Source organism: Alligator sinensis, unplaced genomic scaffold, assembly GCF_000455745.1.
Source record: "Alligator sinensis unplaced genomic scaffold, ASM45574v1 scaffold678_1, whole genome shotgun sequence".
Lineage (NCBI taxonomy): Eukaryota > Metazoa > Chordata > Crocodylia > Alligatoridae > Alligator > Alligator sinensis.
The window spans coordinates 1,420,163-1,441,175 of record NW_005842006.1 but is presented as its reverse complement, the minus strand read 5'-3'; the positions used below and the strand labels follow the sequence as shown (position 1 = coordinate 1,441,175).

General features: G+C 40.9%; 1 protein-coding gene across 1 annotated transcript in view; it reads left to right on the top strand.

Moving 5' to 3' along the window:
- NOL10 (nucleolar protein 10) overlaps nt 1-21,013 on the top strand; it is a 73,489-nt gene that overhangs the window by 16,642 nt on the left and 35,834 nt on the right. The window contains exons 11-13 of the mRNA XM_006021792.3: nt 355-504; nt 4,808-4,874; nt 9,662-9,714. Coding sequence (XP_006021854.1) covers nt 355-504; nt 4,808-4,874; nt 9,662-9,714 — 270 coding nt within the window. The remainder of the gene's footprint in view (nt 1-354; nt 505-4,807; nt 4,875-9,661; nt 9,715-21,013) is intronic.

The following is a 21,013-nucleotide window of genomic DNA, read 5'->3' as shown; positions in this document are numbered from 1 at the left end:
TCTTGGAAAGCATCTGCATGCAGTTATTTTTTCATTATTTGGTGGGAAAGATGATAAATGCTTAAGTGTATTTATATTTTCATATGGCTGCAGCATCTCTTTGGAATTGGGGATAAAAAAATTAATTCAGAGTGAATCTGGCTTGTTTAATAACTTCAGAACAGAAAATGCTTTCTTTGTTTTATGTTTAATGTTTCTCTCTTTTCCTTTGGCATTTTAAATGCAAACGTTTTCTTGGTTTAGCCCAAGGTATAATGTGCACCAGTTTAAATCCAAGCAACCTTGAAGTATAGGTCCAGGCCTCAGCTGAAACCTCATAGTATAGCATACGTGTAATTGTCCTTACTCTTCCAGGTTTTGCTGTACGATCTCCGATCCAGTAACCCATTAATAGTCAAAGATCACCAGTATGGCCTGCCTGTTAAATCAATCCAGTTTCAGGATCATTTAGATTTAATTATATCTGCGGATTCACGAATCATAAAAATGTGGAACAGAGACACGGTAAGTGTATGTTTTATGATACTAAGCTAAATTCCCTATTTTCATCATTTTGTTGATTTGAATTTAAGCTTTTATCACCACACTTCAACACAGGGAGGAATTTTGCGTGTCCTAATTTGTAAGCATAGTTACTTTTTTGTTTGACTGTTCGGGCAGATCTTTTGACAAGGATGAATTTAATGAGAGATGCAGGTGCACGCATTCATTGTTATTGCCTGCTACATGGTTAATTAGGAGTTATTACAAAGAACCTCTCAGTGGGTGGTGGTGGTGGGTCCTGCTCATGTGCTTAGGGTTAAATTGATCTCCAGTTTTGGGGGCAGGAAGAAATGTTCCTGTGTTTGGATTGGCTACTGTCAGGGGGCAAAGGTTGTCTTCCTCTGTAACAAGGGTTGTGACCTACTTCTGAGTGTCATTCCAGCATGTTATACTTACCAAATTCCTTGCCACTGTATTGGTGATGCCTTGTCTCTGTTTTCACATCACATCAAAGGTGTGTGGGCCTTTCAGTGGGTACTTTGCAGCTGTGGTATGGAATGAAGGGTTGGAATAGAGATTCCTGTAGATTTGTTGGCCAAATGGTTGCTTGTATGTTCAGAAATTCAGTTTGATGACAAGGAGCCTTCTCCCAAGCCAAACTCATTTGTAAAATTTTAGTGGCTTCAAAAAAAACACACAAGTGTCTTCCTTCTCCTGACTCTTAAGCACTCTCTGTGTATGCACGTATACACACATGCATTATACAGTGCACTTAAGTACATTTAGCTCTAACCCTGTGACTCCTAATTTATTCAAGGACTCTATTTTGGTGAGATTAGCTGCTAATTGTATTTACACAGATCTGCTAGGACAAGGAAATAGCATTGAAACTGACACCCACATTTCAGCATGCAAGTTAGGTTGTATATGCTGACTAATTTATGGTAGATTATTTCTTAAGCAGTAGGTGCAAAAGGTTCAAACAGATTTTGAGCTTTCATCCTCAGTATCCACATGAGCCTCTTCTGAACAGCTTGACAGTTTCTCCACTTTTTTTGCCTGACTAGCAATCTCTCATGTGGAACTGTGTCCTAATTGGCAGATCTGTAATAGTATGATTGTAGTTTAGCTTGATTGGAGGCTCTTTCATTAGTCACAGTTCCTCCTCAAAGGCTCTGTTGCTGTTGCACTCTGATCCCCTTCTCTTCTGACCTACATAGTGGAACTTATCAACTGCAGTCACAAACCTTTCAATAGTCTTCTTTTATAGTCTAGTTCAACATTGCTAAGGACCGTGCTTATTTTTCTGTCATGGGAAACCCACCTTCTTTCATCAAAAGGCTTCTCAGAGCATCTAGTCTCACAACCTCTTACACTTTTTTCTCTTATCAAAAATAGGTGGTCTGTTATTGGCCTCTCTCCTTGTTCCATAATTGTCTCGTTTCTCTCAGTCAAAGACAAACACCATAGAGATTATTAGCTGGCCTCTGCAATGGGATAAATGAAGGTTTCTTGCTGCTTGGGGACAGGGACATCTTTGGCCTTTCCTAGAATGTGTTCCAGCAGCCTCTACTTTCCCTCCCTCAAATGTTGGTTCTTTATTCTCCCTGCTTGGGAACCAACTAAGGCAGAATTTGGGGTGGAAAGTACCTGGCTTTGATACCAGAATAGCCCATGCTGAGACGTGCCTTTTGGTGGGGAGCTTGATGATTTATCTACTGAGGTGGGGTGGGGTTGGAGACAGGCTCTTATTAATCATCAGTGGAGAGACTAGGGATGGATGGTATGGCAGCATTCAGCTGGAAGGGGGGGACCCAAAAGGTAGGCGAGACCTGCTTCAGGGGAATAGGAAGAATAATGGGATGCAAGTTTTTGTTCTGATCCTGTCCTTCAGTTTAGATCCCTGCAGACATGTAAGCTCATGCTTATGCCTCTCTAAAAAGTGGGCCACAGAACCTTCTTATTTACTGGCTGCCTTAGAAGTTTGAGTATAAAAGCACCAAAGTATTTTGTCTGGGTTTTCCCCTCCTGAAATTTTCTTGTCTGTAAGACCCTTATGATATGCACAGAAATGTTGGATTCAGTATAAAGTAGAGGTTTTGACCATTGTGGTCACTGAAGTGCACTTTGCATGATGAAGTGATAAGTGTGACAGTGTGAGCATTTGTTGTCTGCAGAATCAGAGGGAGAGGGCATGTCTACACATGCAATTAATGCTCATGAATAAACTCCAGAGCTTATGGCTCTGTAGTTTGTTTGTTTTTTCTCCTGGGTGTGCTGTTTGACTGTGCGCCCAGGAGCAAAGAACTCCTGAGTATGCTGGAGATACTCTTGTAGATGCACTGAGGAGAGCTGCCTAATTAGTTCTGTAGTAAATGTCCGCCTCTCCATGTGTGCCCCTGTTAGGGCATATGAAACAAAAACTCCGGAGCTAGCTAATGCTTGTATCTACAAGTATTATCCAGCTCCAGAGTTTGCTTTGTGCGCCCTAATACGGGTGCATGTGTAGAGGCAGAGATATTTACTGTGGACCTAATTGGGCAGCTCCACAATAAACGTCTTGTGTAGACGCGCCAAGAGAAGACGTAACAGAAATATCAGTTGGTAAATGCAGGCAGCAAGCAGTTGTCCAATGGCTACATCAAGGCTGTTGCCTCTCCTTTTCCTGAATTTAAAAGGTTGACTATTTAAAAAAAAAAAAAAAAGTCTTGGAACATTTATTGTAGCAAGAGAGAGAACTGGAGGATCGGGACACATTTTGCATTTCTTTGAGAACTAAGGGTGTGTTTGTGAGGCATCTTTGTTCTTTTTTGTCTACAATGTGGTGCTTAACATTCTGTACAGCTTGCTAATATTTCTGTAATAAAATGAAGGCACAATTTTAACACACTTTTCCTTAGTGCACTGAAAGCATCATACATAGCAGTCCCATTCTCCAGTCCCTAGTTTTAACTGCTCAGTACTTTTATTAGCTAAATCTGTGTTGTAGATTATACATAGTGTTTATATAAATTTACATCTAGTGGTGATATATATTTTAAAGCAGAAATTGCATTCGACTTGTGAGGACATTGTTTTCAGTGTTGGATCAAGCAAGCAAAATTGCTTATACTTCATGAGATTTGAAGGTTTGAGACACTTGGTTGAAAGATGTGGTATAAATGCTGAGTGGTGGTAGAAGGCAGTTTAATATATACAACTGTAACTTGACTATATCATAGCTAGTTTTTACTTCCATTTAAGAAGCCAACTTAGCAGCTCCTCTTTCAGCATGTTAGAACAAGCAGACCCCCTGACCTTGCATGCTGTCAGTGAAGGAATTGGCCTTAAAACACTTAAAAGTAGAACTTAAGAGAGAAATCTGGGGTGCGGTTATTTCGCTCAGTCCACATCTCATCCATCTGTGGGATATGTGTTTCAGCATGAACTAAACATGGCAGAGGTTGCAGGCAGTCCGTTTCTCTTGTTCTTATTTTTATGCAGCATCACTTCCTTTTTATCTTTTTTTTTCATTGTTACGTTGTACTGCATTTGAGAAGAAGTTTCCTCTGCTATAATAGATGTAAGGTTTGGCTATAAACTGGGAGTTTGTGATGTCTTTACAGTATATGAAATCAAATACATGACCTGGCACGAAATCCCAGAATTGTAGGCTTAGCACATCATTATTATAAATTGCCATTATAACCTCCATCCTGATCTTCCTAAGTCGGTGACAACTGATTCCTTTTATTCAGGCCTTTTTTACATTTCCTGTAATTTTCTGACTTTGTTTTGAAGTGCTGGGCCATGCCTCATTTTACAGAGATGAGAGCAGGGTGGGGGAAATCCCACAACCAGCCCATCATTTTGGCTGTCTGTTAGAGAATGATAATTTATGAAAATGAGACTATTTACAACCAAGAAAATTAGACATCACAAAAAAGGGCTTTATTGGTGACATGCCAGGATCTTGAGGGCTCCACCCAGTTTATAAAATACATTGGAATAGATTGCTGACATCCACATCTTCAATATAGAAGTTGCAGCAGTTAGACTACAGGTGCCAGCATGCAGTGCTGTGGCTTGGGTTGAGCAACAAATAGGCTGCATTTCCTTAGAGAAGGTCTGGTCAGCCCTGGGCAGTAATGTTGAATTTGTGAGCCTGCCCCGTGTGTATCAGTATTCTGTCCCACTGCAAAATCGTGTTAGCTTTAGGCTTTGCTTGCTGTATTTTTGCATTGTCTTTTTTGGCCACCGTAAGGCCTATTTTCAGTCTGTAACTGTATTTTACCAAAGCATTAAGTGAATTCCCTGTAATGTATTTTTCTCCCTATTGTTTCAGGGAAAAATATTTACTTCAATGGAGCCAGAACATGATATCAATGATGTCTGTCTTTATCCTAATTCAGGTATGTGTAAAATGAACTAAGTTTGTTTACAGGTAAAGCCCCTTTCTGCAGATTTCCTTTGCAAAAAAAGTCATTTAGTCTGTTTTTTCAGAGATTTCCTAGGGTGGAAAGGCTTTTTCTTTGGCATTGTAATCAATCCCATGTTTTACATTTCTCCTCCAATTTAAATATGTTGTTCTTTTCCTCTTCTGAAGTTCTTTTTATTGTTGCTGTGTGCTGTGGTGGCTATGTTTCACTGCTGCTTAGTAAAACCTTTTGGAAATCATTTGGATAAAAATAGTGTGTAAACTCATGGTCATCGTCTTGAGACTTAATCTTTCTTATGTGAGCTATGAGTACAGCACAAGGGTATAGATTCTGACTTGAAGAATATGTGTGTGTACAGAATAAAGGACATCCTAGAAACCATTAATCCAGTAGGGCACTTGAAAAGTACCAGGTTGCATGATATAGCGCAGACAGCTTTTTTTACTGTATTTTGAAAAAGGGAGATTGTAGTCTTTAGAGTAAAATCTGCTGGGTAAACATGATGTTACATTCTGGCTAGGATACTCCAGTTCTATAATTCAGTTAATTATAACATCTTTTATAGCAGACCACCAAGCTGAGCTTACTTTCTTTTCAGCAGGTGACTCCAAATATTCAAATCTTCATTCCTACAGTGAATGCCTTGAACTTTCCTCTGCCACATGAAGGATTAACAGTCCAAATTTGGAGTCAGTTGAGCAAGAGATTTTTGAGGTCCAATCCCATGGGGAAAAAAACCAGCACTGTTCTAAATCATTTGGTTCTTTAATGTTTTGTGCAGAGCTGGGTCTCTTAACAGTTGAGATTTGTTCAGTTTGAGATCTGTTCCCAAAATAATCTCATTTGCTTGGGCCTTCTTTACTAGTTCATGGCATTGAACCGGCCTTTGGGAAGACAATTAAAAAAAATATTGCACATAGTTTAGATTGACATGTGGCACATGGCATAACATGCATCTTTACTCTTTGGTTCAAAAGCCAAAGGCTATGTCTAAAACGTGGAAACTGTGGTGATCTTAAATTAAATAAAAGGAGTAGGGAAGACGACGTAACTTGAACTGCTAACCCAAGAAAATCCACATTCAGACTTGTCAGAAATCTGAGTCCCCAACTTGATTTAAAATCTAGGTGACCTTGTCACCTGCTGCTGCTGCAGCTATAACCCAAGTTAGCAAACTCTGGTTAACACTTTTGTCTAGAATAGGGTTTTCAGGGTGACTGAAATGAGCAGGACTGGTGCAGGTCTGGCGCAAGCATTCTTCTAGGTAGCCTATGGCCTCAATGTCTCCATGGCTTTAAGAGATGCTTGGAGCTACACTTGTGCACTGAGTTGAATTTTACCCTTAGCAGAAACCAGATTAACCTGTAGATGGGTAACTATTCTTAAGGAGGTGTTATGTTTTTGGGAAATGTGCCCTGCTAATTTATACAGTATCTTTAACAGGAACTCTTCTGCTAGATAAGCCATTGTGTATGCAGATATGCAGGAGTGATGGGCATGTTACATATTCCATCTTGGCATTATTATAGAGTGCTAGTGTTTGCTAACCAGAGGGAAGATGAAATGGCAATATACTCATGTTCTGAGCATTGCAGTATCATTTTGGATAAGGGGTTCTTGATCCATGACTGTAATATGAAGTATACACAATACTTGGTGTTTTGGTGTCAGGAGAGTCTGACCAGCAAGGGGGAGTTTGAACAATGCTCTGGGTGTGGTGATTGGGATAGTTCAGGAAAAGAAGAGGGTTGGGGCAGAGGGATTTTGGTGTGGATAAGAATCTTGTGGCTCTGACAGATGGTGATTTGTGGTAGGATTGAGGGATTTGCAGAGGTCTTAGGCTAGGAGGATGGCAATGCAGATTGCGGTATTTGGAAGAGAGGCCCCATGAAAAAGAACACGAGTGGATGTGCTTGTCAGCTTCACTCCCCCTGGATCTGAGAATATAAGTAGTGCTGTGGTGTGTCAGACCTATTGTCTATCTAGCCTGCATCCGACTTACAAGTAGTAGGTGCTTTGGAGGAAAGATATGTAAACCAAGCATGTCCATGGGTGAAAGAACTGGTTTTCATTTTACATTTTCATTTTGCTGGAAACTCTGATACTTCAGCATTTCATTTTTGTGCTGAATCTGTATCGCTTCTGAAATTTTTCAACAACAAATTTTGGGGGGAAAAAAGGTTTGTTTTTTTTTTTTTTTAAAACATTTCAGTCTTGAATAAATGTCTTTTTTTTTTTTTAATTCTGGTTTAATTTTTTTTATTTTTTGACTTGAACTTGGTGTTTATAGAAATGTTGTACCATGCTTTGTAAAGCAGCATTTCCTGTGTGTATCTTTAATGGTTTGACAGTTATGTCAAACTACAATAAGTGCATAATTTGAAGGTGTTTTTGGAAAACACACCAGGAGAGTTTCAGAAATAGTTTCACTGTTGATAGAACTTCAGTTTTTCAGAGCAGACTTTTCTAGTTGAAAGGTTTTAACAAAAAAAAAAAAAAAATCAACCTGGTTCACTACTCATAATTCCCTTGACAAATAAACCCTTCTGTACATATAAGACAGTTTGTAGAGTACAGCACTGAAATGTAGCATCTTGCAGGGGTCGGAAACCTTTTATGTTTGTGGGCCAGGTTCTTGTATCCATGTTCCCCTTCAGTAAGGAAGAGGAGATGGAAAGAGAGAGCTTATATGTGACGTGGCAGGAGGGTGTGATTGTTGGAATTGTGGATCAGGTCCAATTGTGCCGTTACAGGAATGTCTGTCAGTAGCCTACACAACATGAATATTTGTAAGTCTGTTTTTTCTCTGGCCCTCCAAAATTATGAGTATTTTCTTCAAACTTAGTTGTAGAGTCCCCTTGTCCCTCTCTCCCAAAGATTGTGTTAGGAAATTGATCTTTCATTGGCTAGAATCAGTCACATATCCTGTCCAACTCTTGGGTTTTTTTGCCTGAAAACTATTGCATATAATCCAGTTAATCAACTGTGCTGTTTCATAGTTGTGGTCATCTTTCTATGAAAGTTGGTTATACCCAAGGAGGAGAGACAGTAGATGAATACATAGCAAGCATTTCCTTTGATCAAGACTCTCCTCCTCTGCTTCAATATTTCCCCAGAAGTAGACAGCCAGGTACTATCCTTGAGGTTATTGTCCCTTTATTTATTTGTGGGAACTTCCCATAGAGAAGGCTTTCCTGTTGCTGTTGTCTTTGAAGCATGGGGCATAATTAGTGAACTTGTTCCTGCCATTCTGCCTTGGTGTCTGGTATTTTCTCCATGCATTAGAAATAAAATGCTTTTTAACTTCCCCAGCAGCAGTGGAACTACTGATACTTCAAGGGACCATTAACCCATGAACCATACTATAAATCTTTGCTTTTATTTAGGCTGCCTGTGAACTGTTTTGAACTGGGTTCTTAGCCTTATTTTGCTGAACTGAGCTACTGTAACTAGCTTTGTCAAACATGTGCAGCCATTTTTCATCCCTGTAGAGTCCAACTGCATTCTGTATTTTTAGTAAAAGAATTAGAGGTGGAAAGAATTGCCCCACCCATGTTAATTATGTACCTCTCATTGAGTGTAAGTTTGTATATGTGCCCTCCAGTTATGTGATAATTGATCCCATTATTCATAGTCTCAGTAGACTCTGTTAGAACATTTTTAGATCGCAAGGTTATCTAACTTTTTTCCCTTCATGCTTCCTCTTACTTATGTTAAAGGTCACCTGCACAGGAAACTCAAAATTGAGATTAAAGCAGAAAAAACAGGCTAAATACCTGTTTCAGTCAGTTTCACTATGAAAATCTTAGCATATAATTTTCATGCTGAACAGGCAAAAGTCTGTTGCTAGTTTTGGGGTTTGTCATTAATTTAATGTCTACAGCACTTCTCAGGTCCTGAGCATTTTAAAATCAAGTTGGATGGTTCCCATAATTTTTTTGCAAGCTTCTCATTTTGCACAAATTGAGCTACAGAAGTTAAACTGGTTTGTTCAAGAACCCAAACACAATTGCCGTCAGAGCCAGGAGATCCTCAGTCTCAGTTCTGTTGTCAGACCGTACTACTTATTTTCAAACAGAGTATTCTGAAATATACCCAATACCCAAAGAAAAAAGTGATTTTTTTAAAAAAAATTTTTTTGAGACTTCAGTTTCTTATTAACTGAGGCTCTACAGACAAACTGCTACAGATCACCGTCCTATGTTTACCAAGGTTTTTGTTTTTATCAAGCACGTCGCCCCAATATTATAGCTTCATCTGCACACAATATTGGCCCCATTTAAAGGACAATGTTAATTAGACCTGGTCTGAACAGTCAGAAGACATGTTGCTTAAAATATAATGGTGGGATTGGGCGGTACGCTTACCTGAGCCTTAGATTGCTCACATCTATGGAGACAGGCCAGTGCAAACAAGCACTGGAATGAGCTGTTAACTGGGGCTCAATCGGCCATTGCAGTGCAGCTGCAATATATGCTTATATATACTTACGGTTAATATTGCTTTCCCGGGATGTTCGTTCATGTTTTCTCAGATTGCCATTCAGAGAACTCCTTTTTGGCATTGTATAAAATTGCAGTCATTCTTTTTTCTTAAAACTCCTGAGATTTGAATTTTTTTGCATTTTTTTTTTTAATTGGAATGAATGTGCCCTGCATTCAATTAGATGCTATTTCTTCTAACAACTTTATAACTTTTTTATTTGGAAAAGTTAGTCTCTTTCAACAGATATTTTTATCATGTGATTTGTGTCTCTTTAGGAATGCTCCTGACTGCCAATGAAGCCCCTAAAATGAACATCTATTACATTCCAGTAAGTAATGCACAAGGGTTTTTTTTCACCGTTAATGTATGAATAGCAAGAACACCGCTAGTTTAAAATTGTTAGCTTCATGTCATAATACATTGTCACAGTAGATGTAACTTGCAAGCTGAATTAATTCTGGGCATCTGTTAGGCTTCAAGGCTTGTATTATTTCATTGTTGCTGTTGCTGCTTCTCAGGATAAAGTATATAGTGTGATTTTTATTCCATTGTTAATTTTCAAAAAAATAATTAATAATTTGGAAGCTTCTGCTTATTCCTTACAATTCCAGAAATAGCTAGAGACAATGGAAAAAAATAGCTCTGGAAAGAGAAACCTGCCTGTTCTCAATGATTTGTTGCAATACGTTGATAGAGTATAAAATTGTGCAATTTGCTGTCGAGATGCATTTAAGTTTTAGTAAACTTCTACTTGGAGGGTAAATTCTAAACAGACTTCTGTCAAGGTATTTGCAAACACAATTGCACATAGAGCTACGCTTACATTTCGGTCCGTTTGTGAGAGTAGGTTGTACTCCTTAAAGTGTATGCACAAATCTCTGTACAGCCTAAGTATAGCTATACATAAAGAACTTAACTGCAGAAAGGGAGGCCAGGCTCTGAAGACACAAGTGTTTCACTATATTCATGTGTTTGGGCTGTGTACATTGTTTTAAATTGCTTATTTTTATTGTGCTTTAGATTTTCAAGCAAGAAACCTTGATTTAAACCCACTGATTTGCATTATGTTTTTAATTTGTACTCCTTTTATAACTTTTCTAAACGTTTCAGTGGTTAGTAACCATTTAATATATGTTGATTGATTCATTTATTGGAAATATGATCTATTTGTCATGCATCTGCTGGATGCTGGATATTTTTGCACCCTAGGTGCAGTACTCTGCATTTGTCTTTGTTGTACTGAATCCTATTGTGTACTGCCCAATTTTCTAACCTGTCCAGGTCTGCCTGCAATCATTCCCTACCCTCCAGAGTATGCACTTCACCCCACAAACTCTGCAGACTTGGACAGAGTAAACTTCACACCCACATCCAAGTCACTGATGAGGATATTAAAGAGTACAAGTCCAAGGACCGAACCCTGTGGGACCCCACTACCCACATCCTTCCAGGTCGATACTGACCTGTCTACTACCACTCTGGGTGCAACCGCTAAGCCAATTTGCCACCCACCGGACCATGTAAACATCTGTCACAGCCTCTTAATGTATTTATGAGAATGGGATGAGATACCGTATCAAAGGCCTTGCTAAAATCCGAGAAAATGACATCCATCTCTACTCCTGCATCTAAGCATTTTGTGACCCTGTCATAAAATGAAACCAGATTGGTCAGGCATGATCTGCCTGCTTTGAATCCATGATGGTTGCCCTGCTGCATTATTTTTCCTGCTGGACTCCCAGAGATATGGTCCTTCATAATCTTTTCAAAGACCTTTCCAAGGACGGAGGTGAGACTGATTAGCCTATAATTACTCGGATCCTCCTTCCTTCCCTTCTGGAAAGTAGGGACCATATTGGCCCTTTTCCAGTCCTCTAGGACCTGACCCGAGCACCACGAGTGCTCAAACAGCCGTGCCAGTGGTTCTGCTATGACACCAGCCAATTCCTTCGGTACCCTCGGATGCAGCTCATCCAGGCCTGCTGACTTGAACACATCCAGTCCATCCAAGTGACTCTGCACCGAGTCAGCATCAACAGTTGGTGGGCTGGTGTCCCTCTGATACCCATCTAAGAACCCATTAGAAGATTTATCTTAATCCCTGTTCAAGAACACTGAGGCAAAAAACTCATTGAATAGCTCTGCCGTGTCCCCCCCGTCTGTCACTAAGCGCTCCTTCTTGTTCAATAGGGGTCCTATGCTGCCCTGCGCCTTCCTTTTACTCACTACATACCTAAAAAAAAGACTTTTTGTTGTCTTTATTTTGTGTTGCCAGCCTCAGCTCTGTAGTTGCTTTGACCTTTCTAACTGCCTCCCTGCAAGTGCGGGCCAAGTATGTATACTTCTCCTTTGTAGCTTCCCCCTGCTTCCACCCCCTGTATGCCTTCTTTTTTGCCCCTAGGCCCCCTTGGATTTCCCTGTTTAGCCAAGGAAGTTTTTTGGCTCCTTTTCCCTTGTACTGGGATAGTCTTCCTCTGCGCCCGAAGGATCGCTTCCTTAGGAATGACCACACTTCCTGGACTCCCATCTTGCCAATACTCTTATCTTGCAGTGCGTCATTGACTAGACTCCTAAGCACACTGAAGTTAGCCTTCCTAACTTCCAGCACTTCCACACTACTAGTTATCTTACCCACCCTGAGCCGTATGGTGAATTCAGTTGATTGGTGGTCACTATCCCCAAGGTGACCACAAATCTGTAGCTCCCCTATCAGGCCATTCCCCGTAGCCAACACCAAGTCCAGTAAGGCATTCCCCCTAGTGGGACCGTATGCCTACTGCATTAGGTGAAGGTCCTGCATGCAAGTTAAGAACCTACGTGAACGGTTGGATTTAGCTGACTGCTTCTCCCAGCAGATGTCAAGGTAGTTTAGGTCCCCTGTAACAACCACATCCCTAGACCATGCGGCCTCTGAGAACTGCCTCAAGAATTCCAAGTCTAGCCTTTCCTCTTGGTGTGGTGGTTTGTAGTAGACCCCTACCACCAAGTCCCTTTCCCCTCGACCTCCATGTATCCTAACCCACAATGCCTCAACTTTCTCCTCCTCTGATCCCATTTGATTAGGGTAGATGTATAATGCTTCTTAACATAGAGAGAAACCCCCACACTTTTCTCCCTCCTCTGTCCCATCTGTACAACCGATAGCTCTCAATGTGCACTGCTTAGTCATGGGTAAGGTCCCACTAGGTTTTTGTTAGCCCCACTAAATCGACATTATTGTCTGCAAGCAGAAATATGAGTTCTTCCTGCTTGTTTCCCCCTGCTCCTAGTATTAGTATAGAGGCGCTAATTAGTATTAGTATAGAATGGTGCCTTTGGTGCCCCCTGCCCCATTCTGATGCCCAGTGGGCCCCTTAGTACTTACCTGGGATGTACTGTTACATGTCTTGCAGTTTGTAGGTTCCAGACTTTCTCCATCTCCTTCCTCCCCATCCCCCATTTAACTTAGTTTAAAGCCCAGTGTAGGAGGTCATAGATGTAGGGTCGGAAGGGACCTTGCAGATCTTTTAGTCCGACCCCCTGCCCTGGGCAGGAGAGAACTGGACTCAAATGACCCCAGCTAGGTAATCATCAAGCCTCCTCTTAAAGACCCCCAAGGTAGGAGCCAGCACTACTTCCCTTGGAAGTTGGTTCCAGATCCTAGCCACCCTAACTGTGAAGTAGTGCCTTCTAATGTCTAGTCTGAACCTACTCTCTAACAACTTATGGCCGTTATTCCTTATTACTCCGGGAGACGCTTGGAGGAACAAGGTCAGCCAACCTGTAAGAAAAGAAACTCTTACCTTTTGTGGGGAAATGAAGCCCCATCATGTCCCAGGAGGTCCCTTGCACGGAACTGTGGATTATGGTCCAGGAAGCATATACAGGCATTCCTCGACTTGCAACATTTTGAGTTACAACATTTTTCACTTACGTTTATAAATTGAGACTGTTTCAACTTTATAACGCTTGATCCGATGCAATGTCATGCCAGCGAACAAGTTTGCTGCGTCGCCCATTTCCCCGGAGAACATCTGTCCAAACTTCCTTGGACACTTTCTTTAAGAAAGCAGACGACTCCAGAAAAACCTGCAGCCAATATACTTTTTTTCTGCATAGGCTTTCCAATTGCAAATGCTCTTCCATTTCAAGGCCACAGTTTCTGTTGTTAGAATAGAAGCCCTATATTGACTATCCTGCAGGGTGTTAAGTATTGCAAAAAATCAGGGTGGATTTGATTTAAATCAAATCCATTTAAATCATGATGTAAATCATAGTTTAAATCACTGGTCCAGAAGCCTCTAATTTAATCCTTGTTTTTTGCAAACAGTGCATTCTTGTTGTTTGCTATAACCATAATACATCTATCTCTGAGTTGTGAATAATATGTAAGTTTCATTTTTAGAAGGTCACACTCCATTTTAAAGCAGTGATTTATTTTGATATTTTTTCAGATTAATTTTACAGCTACATCAGAAAAATGAATTATGATTTGGTTATTTTATTTACCAAAGCTAATTGAAGTAGATACTTGTGAAGTCATTGGTGGGTAAACTCTCTCCAATTCACTAGTTTAATCATGGATATTTGGGGGATATTTTTGCCACGCTGTACTAGGAGGACATCAAATGCACACTGCAGCCATATGTTGTTAGCTTGGGACTTTCTTCACTTTCTTCTAGATTTTTCTCTCTTATGGCCTGACTAGCCTGCTGCCTTGATAGGTTTTCCCTTCTACCATACCATTCCATTGATTTGAGATATAGTGAGGGAAAGACTATACTCAAAAACTTATTCCTTACGACTTCTGGAATATTCTGATCAAAATGTTTCTCATCTGTTTCTACTGCCCCTCCGTCCTTGCACTTATCTCCAGACTTCTCCTCCTTGCCCAGATCTACTCTACCCCCAACAGTCCTCTATTCTTTTAACTTCTTGAAACTTTGCATTTTTAGAGAGAGGCAAGTGATGGGTAAGTAATCAGGTCTCTTATCTCTCATCTCCAGACGCTGCTTTTAACAAGGATGTTTTCTCTGGAGACAAGTCCACAGTTTGAGAACTAAAACTAAGCATCACAGAGATGCTTAATGGGATCTGCTGGACTGAGCACTGAGTCCCATTAGGTAGAGTGGGTTTTTTTTAATCTTTACCAACCTATAGAGGAGTCTCTGGGAGCCCTATAAGATTGGGCCCCTAATATAGTCAATGGCCTGTGGTGATCTATTTATAAAACTTTTCTAAAAAGGTTACATAAATATATTGTCTCAAATAGTATACAATTAGAAGTTATAATCCCTATTCCATGATGATATCTTTGAGTTTTAACATATCTTAAATTAAAACTATCTTTTATATAGGTTTATTTTTTTTAAAAAGCATCTTAAAAAAATTCAAATACAATTATATAAAAAAAATCTGATTTAAATTAAAAAAGATATGCATATATACATACATACATACATACTTACTGCCTGTCAAGAATGACTGGGGGGGGACACAGAGGCCTGCATTTGACATGCCTACCCCTGGCTCGGGCTGGGGCCACTCCCCACCTCCCCTCGCTGCTTTGGGCCAGGGCCTGAGCCGTTCCCCTGCTCCCCTTCGGGCTGGGGCCTGGGACGTTCACTGCCCCCCCCCCCCAGTCCCTTTGGACTGGAGCCTGGGCCTGGGCCGTTCTTCCCCTCACCACTTTGCCGTTGCTTTGGGCTGGAGCCAGGGCCTGGGCCGGGGCCGGGGCCGTTCTTCCCCTCGCCACTTAGGGCCAGGGCCATCTCCCTCCTCCCCTTTGGCTGGGGTTGATTTCCTCCCCCCCCCCGGCACTCCCACTGCTTTGGGCTGGGGCCACTCCCTCCCCCCAGCTGCTTTGGGCTGGGGGACTGGGCTTTGCTGTTCCCTACCTTCGCCCCTGCCACTTCGGGCCGGGGCTGGGGCCAGGGCCTGCAACTGCAGTGGTGGTCACAGCGGCGGTTGCACCTGCAGCTGGATGCAGCCGCCAGTAACCCCTGCTCCTGTCCCTCCCGTGTTCCCCGCCACCTCCCCTTACTGCTGGCTGTTGGGGAGGGGGGAGATCTATAATACTAGATCTTTTTATAATACTGGAATATATATTCCAGTATTATAAAAGCTGTAGTCTGCCAATATAATATAATATATACAATTAAATATGCAGACTAAGGCTTTTATAATACTGGACTATCTCGTTGATTTTTATCCACCCTGCAGAAAACCCCTAAATAAGCAACTGGGGATGCTTTAGTACCACATCTATTAAATAATAGATCCTAAATGTGTCTTTATAGGCATGTACCTGTTTTTCAGGGGGGAGGAGGGAATGTTACTGGGTCATACTGTCCCAAAGAAGCCACAGCACCAGAATGCCTCCTGGAGTAAGCTCAGTGTGTGCGTGCCATACTACATCTATGCATGTGGAGAGAAAAGACATGGCTTTTCCTGTTCCCTACCCCTTTTCCACCTCTTCAAGTGCAGCTTCTTCCCCCAAGAGAGTAGTGTCTCAGCTATATCTCTGTGAAGAAGCATTTGGTGAAGGCCTGATGCGGAGAGTCCAGTGGTAGAGACATCTCTTATGCTCTGACTGCCCTCTCTCTCTCTCTGGAAGGGTCTAGCAGAGTCTGGCTGTTACTGAGAAGTTTTAGCTTTTATTTCACTCATTGTTTGGCCTTGACACTGATTTGATTTCATTCTGTTTAGTCTTGATGAGGGAAAGTGCTTTTAAATGGGATTATGTAAATTGCCAGCAGTTTTAACAGTTTATGCCATTATTTGGCACCTGCATCTCACAAGCTGGCTTCCTGATGCATAGCTTTGCATGCATAGGGAAGCTTGAAATTCAAAGCTGTGCACCTTGTAATATGTCTAGGTTATAGACTTTCAAAGTGTTGTTTAAGACAGTAGCGTATGATTCTAAAGGCTGCTGCTGGGGAGAAACTCCACTGAGGCAACATACTGAATGAACAGAGCTCTGGACTCAGACTAATAGGGTGTGTGATGTAAAGCCCACTCTTTGGTTCATATAGTTCCTTCTATTCATGTAGCATAGACCTCCTTCCTGCAGGGCATCTCTATTGCCTGAAGTGTCATTGGAGAGCAAGGGGACAAACCTGGTTGGTATTTATCACTTGGAGTAGGTTGTGCAACCATATGTCACCCCTGCTTAAGGATTTCAATTCAGCCTCTCTCTCGCTCTCTTTCCGACTCCAAATCTACCCATGCAGGATTTACATGTATACTGAATTTGGAAGCTCCAGCTCTATTTTCATGTGGCTTTAAAAGCAGAGGCTGGAATTTTTTTTACGAGTGTAAAGTTGCTTGCTTTCCTGAAGTTTTGGCCTACAACTACTCTGTTCTCAGACTGGAACCACTCTGGTGTAAAGAAAAGAAGATCTTAGTCTCTAAAACTTCCTGGAATGTCTACTCGACTTTCATGCAACTTTGGAAAATGGTTTGATTTCCATGTACTTTCCTGGTTATGGAGCTGCTCTCTTTTATGTAATTTCAAAATATTTCCAGGACACTGACGGTTGTTCCCTTATTAATGGTTGATTTTTCTCTAAAGACTCCTTTAATGGCTCTCACTTCTGATAAAATACCTGTGTAGGGCTGCAGTTTTATTATATGAACCTTTGTTTCCTTCCTCTGAACTTTCATCTCATAGTCAGCCTTTTACCCAGAAGGCTCAGAGAATCGATAACTTTATCCATCCAATCACTCCAGTGCTTTCTCCAGTTAAAATAACAAGAAGTGATAATTTACTACACAGTTCTTTCACTTATATGTTTTCATCATTTCACTATCCAGAAGATTATTTCACTATCTAGTTCTTGTGGTTATCCAGAAATGTCACTTAGTTTAGTGGTGTCAGTCTGCATAGAATTGTAGTGTCAGATTTTTAAAAAAGATTTTACTTGTGTCTTCATTTAATTAACTGGAAATTTTATTGGTAAATTTGAGGGGGAGGAAGCTAGTCCCACAAAAAAGAGATGAAAGAGTATTTTTATCTGTGTAGTAAATCAGCCTTTAATCCTTGTTGGTTCAGGGGTGCTCGGCCTCCAGCCGCAGCCCACAGAGCCATAGGTATCCGGCATGCGTGGTTCCTCAGGGATCTGAAATTTGGCAGCAGGGGAGCAGTGGCAGTGAATATGGCCACCACCTTCCTTGGCCGCCAAATTTCTAGACCCTGCATCCTGCACACTGGCACAGCAGGTTGGGGCCAAGTCATGCCCCCACCCCCATGGCTGAATGAGACCGGGCCATGCCCCTTCCCCCAGGCTGGATGGGCCTGGGCCATTCCCCCTCTTCCCCTGGGGCTGGGTTGGGGCCAGGTCAAGCTCCCTAGCCCTAAGAGAGGGGAAAGCTAGAGCATGGCTCCCTTCGCCCCTTGGGAATGAGCCATGTCCCCTCCCTCCCGCTTGGTGCCCAGTTGTGGCTTGGACATACCCATCGTGCCCTCCCTCCCCCTCACAGGGCCAACTTGTTGCTGGGATGCCCCCTGCCTCCCTCCATATGGCTGGATGGGGCTCTGTTGCGACCATTCCATGCCAGATCACCAGCCAGATCCAGCTCTATGGATGGCTTGGACACTGCCCATGTAGCCTTCAGGCCAAAACGTTTGAGCACCACTGGCATAGCTGAGTTAGATATACATTCTTCTTTTCCTAGTAGAGTTCTGATTTAGGCTACTGTAATTCCAAGGCCACTTAACCAGCTGCCTAAAGACTTGTTTGGTAATCATTTGAACATGATATGGCTTTTCCCCTATATGTTATACTGTATCCGTCTTTTGGTGACCAGGTATTGAAAGCAGAAATCTTGCTTAGCTACTAGTTACCCATCTTTGTGTTCTCTTGAGCATGACACTTTGGACAGCCTAGTGAGAGACAGCTTTTCTGAGCAGTTGCCACAGATAATATAGCCCTGTGTTAGTGTTGCGCCTCTAAGCTTTTTCCCTCTATCTTTTTTTAAGAATTGATGGTCATCTTCTCTTGACAGCACACTTCCTTGGACCTGAGTGGGGTGAGGGAGAGGCAAAAGCATCCAGTTACCCAGTACCTGTCCAGTTCCACACTCAATGTTTGTGCCATCATCCAAATCATATAATGTTTGTAGGTGCATAGGATTGTGGGGTGAGATTTTTGTTCAGCTTGGAAAAAGTAACACAGTGAAGAATACAGGTCTTGAATTCATTTACCTGTAGATACTTTAACATAGTAAAATATATCCACTATGAGAACTCATCTCTTTTAGCACATTCTGTTTTTTTCCAGTTGGACTTTGGAATTAATATGGTTGCTATCTCTTTTTGAAGAGTGTGGTAGGTACTCTGAATTTTTGGTGTACAGTTATATATCTCCTTCAACATAATCCTTGAATTTTCTAGATTTGAGGTGAAGTGGAAGACTACCTTGAAGTGATATGAACTGCATCCTCTGCAAAACTCTGTGAATTTTTTAGAAAAATGTCATAATTAATTTTAAATTGACTTAATTACTTTACTACAATATCTTTACACCCTGAAGATGTGAAAATGCTCTTCTGATTGGAACCTAGTATTCATTCCTATATTTTGACTTTCTATAAAACCACTTAAATATGAGTGACATTCATTCTGATTTTCTACCTGTAACTGCAGTTAAATTTTCTAGGGAAGAGGAACTTTAAAGTTTGGATTATTAAATACTATTTCCCAGCTATACCATTGAATCTCTGCCTTTGCCAAAGTTACTTTGACCTAGATTTTCAAAATGGGTTACATAAAATAATGTCCATGGTTAGATTTTCTGAGATGCTGAGTCCCTGCAACTTCAGTTATTTAGGTTTTTAAGCATTGTCCGGCCATAGTAAGGTCAAGTTGGACAAGTGCAATTTGTAGGTACTTCAGAATTTTTGGTCTTACCTTTACATTTTACAAACGAATAAAACTATAATGCCTGTTTAACAGAAATTATGCAAGGGGTAGTACTTATGAAAGGTGGTTTGGGAGCCTCAGAAGGGGGATTTCTAATGGAGATTGTGGCAAGAACAATTTTTTAGTAACCGGTTCGATAATTGGAAAAGTGGATTTAAAGACAAGTTAAGCTTAGGACTTGGCACATCATCTTTTAAAAAAAGGTACCTACAGTGTAAATTTGAAAATTAAGTTTCATTCATATATTCCTAATTAAGAATATGGGAATTTAAACAGATTGGATCTAAGTGAGTAATATATGGTCTGTGAGTTCTAACAAGCTTAACAAAAAAAAAAAAAAGTTGTTTATCTTGACAAACAGAAATATGAGCTTCCTATTGTTAACCTAAACACTTGCAAGCTGAAAAATAACACCTTGGGCATGTTCACAACACAGGAAATCCTCTATTTACCATCAAAACTTACTGGCTCAGAGGAATCCCATACTTGTCAGTATAGATGCAGAAGGTATCTGTGCATGATATTCAGGAAGCAATTTCCTTGTCTTCCTGTTAGAATCTTTTAAAATGTTTTTGGTGTTGATCTACTAATCCTGCTATCATGAGAGCTTCTGAAGCTCATACTGTTATTTTATGTAATGCCCTATAATGCAATCATTAATTGTCCATTTTAAAATGACAGTGCTATACTGACACATGCATAAAGCCCGTGTCTTATTGTTATGGAGGTTACCAGACTTCAACGAACAACTGGAATGTCTGAATTAAGTGACAGCACTTACTCAAATTCAGTTCACTATAGTGGCTATTTTATGCTTCAGTTTAACTCGTAACAACAATTCTTGAATATGATTATTGGGATAGTAATCAACTTTAATCTCTGTGCATTATCAAATGTTAAAGTAACAGTGATAAAGAGAAAAGGTGTTTTATTTCCTTTCCCTTGTACTTTGGTAGTTAAGTACAACCGACCTCAAGCTATCTGTGGGTTTTATTCCTTTATCATATTTCGACACATTTAGAGACAGTCCTGTTATTGACTCATCCCTTGTCAATGCAAGGATAAAGGTCGTCATCATCATTGCCAATCCTTTGCAGTCAAGGATGATTATCTTCCATTATGGCCTTATCAGTAGGTCTGATGGCTGACAAGGCCAATCCAGGATTGACAGGTTCTGTTGGAACTCAATCACTTGTTTCTGTGTGGAGCAGTTGGCTCTGGATCCTTGGTTTGGTGCACAACACGCTGTTTCTGCCACCCCCCCTTTTCAGTCTCCTGTTGTCATTGTGAGGTTTCAGGCTACTGAGATTCTTGCAAGCAGACTTCCTCCATTTAGGGTGGTCCTGGGCAATGGTCTCCAAAGCTAATGTCAATGTTGCATCTTTTTCAATCTGGCCTTCAGGACATCCTTGAAGTGCTTTCTCTGCCTTCTTGTACATATGTCTTGACTGAGCAAGTAATCATAACAAGTATCATAGGTAATCATGGCAAGTATTTGAAGGATGTTTCTGGGGAGGAAGAGTTTTGTATTTTAGTATGGTCTAGAGCAATATAGATAAGAGTAACTGGATATTTATCACAGATAAGTCTTTTTATAACTAAATAAGTATTTACAGTTTTTCCCTGCAGGGTATCTTTTAAACAGTTGTGCTGCTATCCAACCTCTGCTTTTTTTTTTTAACTTTATAGAAGGATCAGTCAGATCAGTGTTTCTCAACCCATGGGT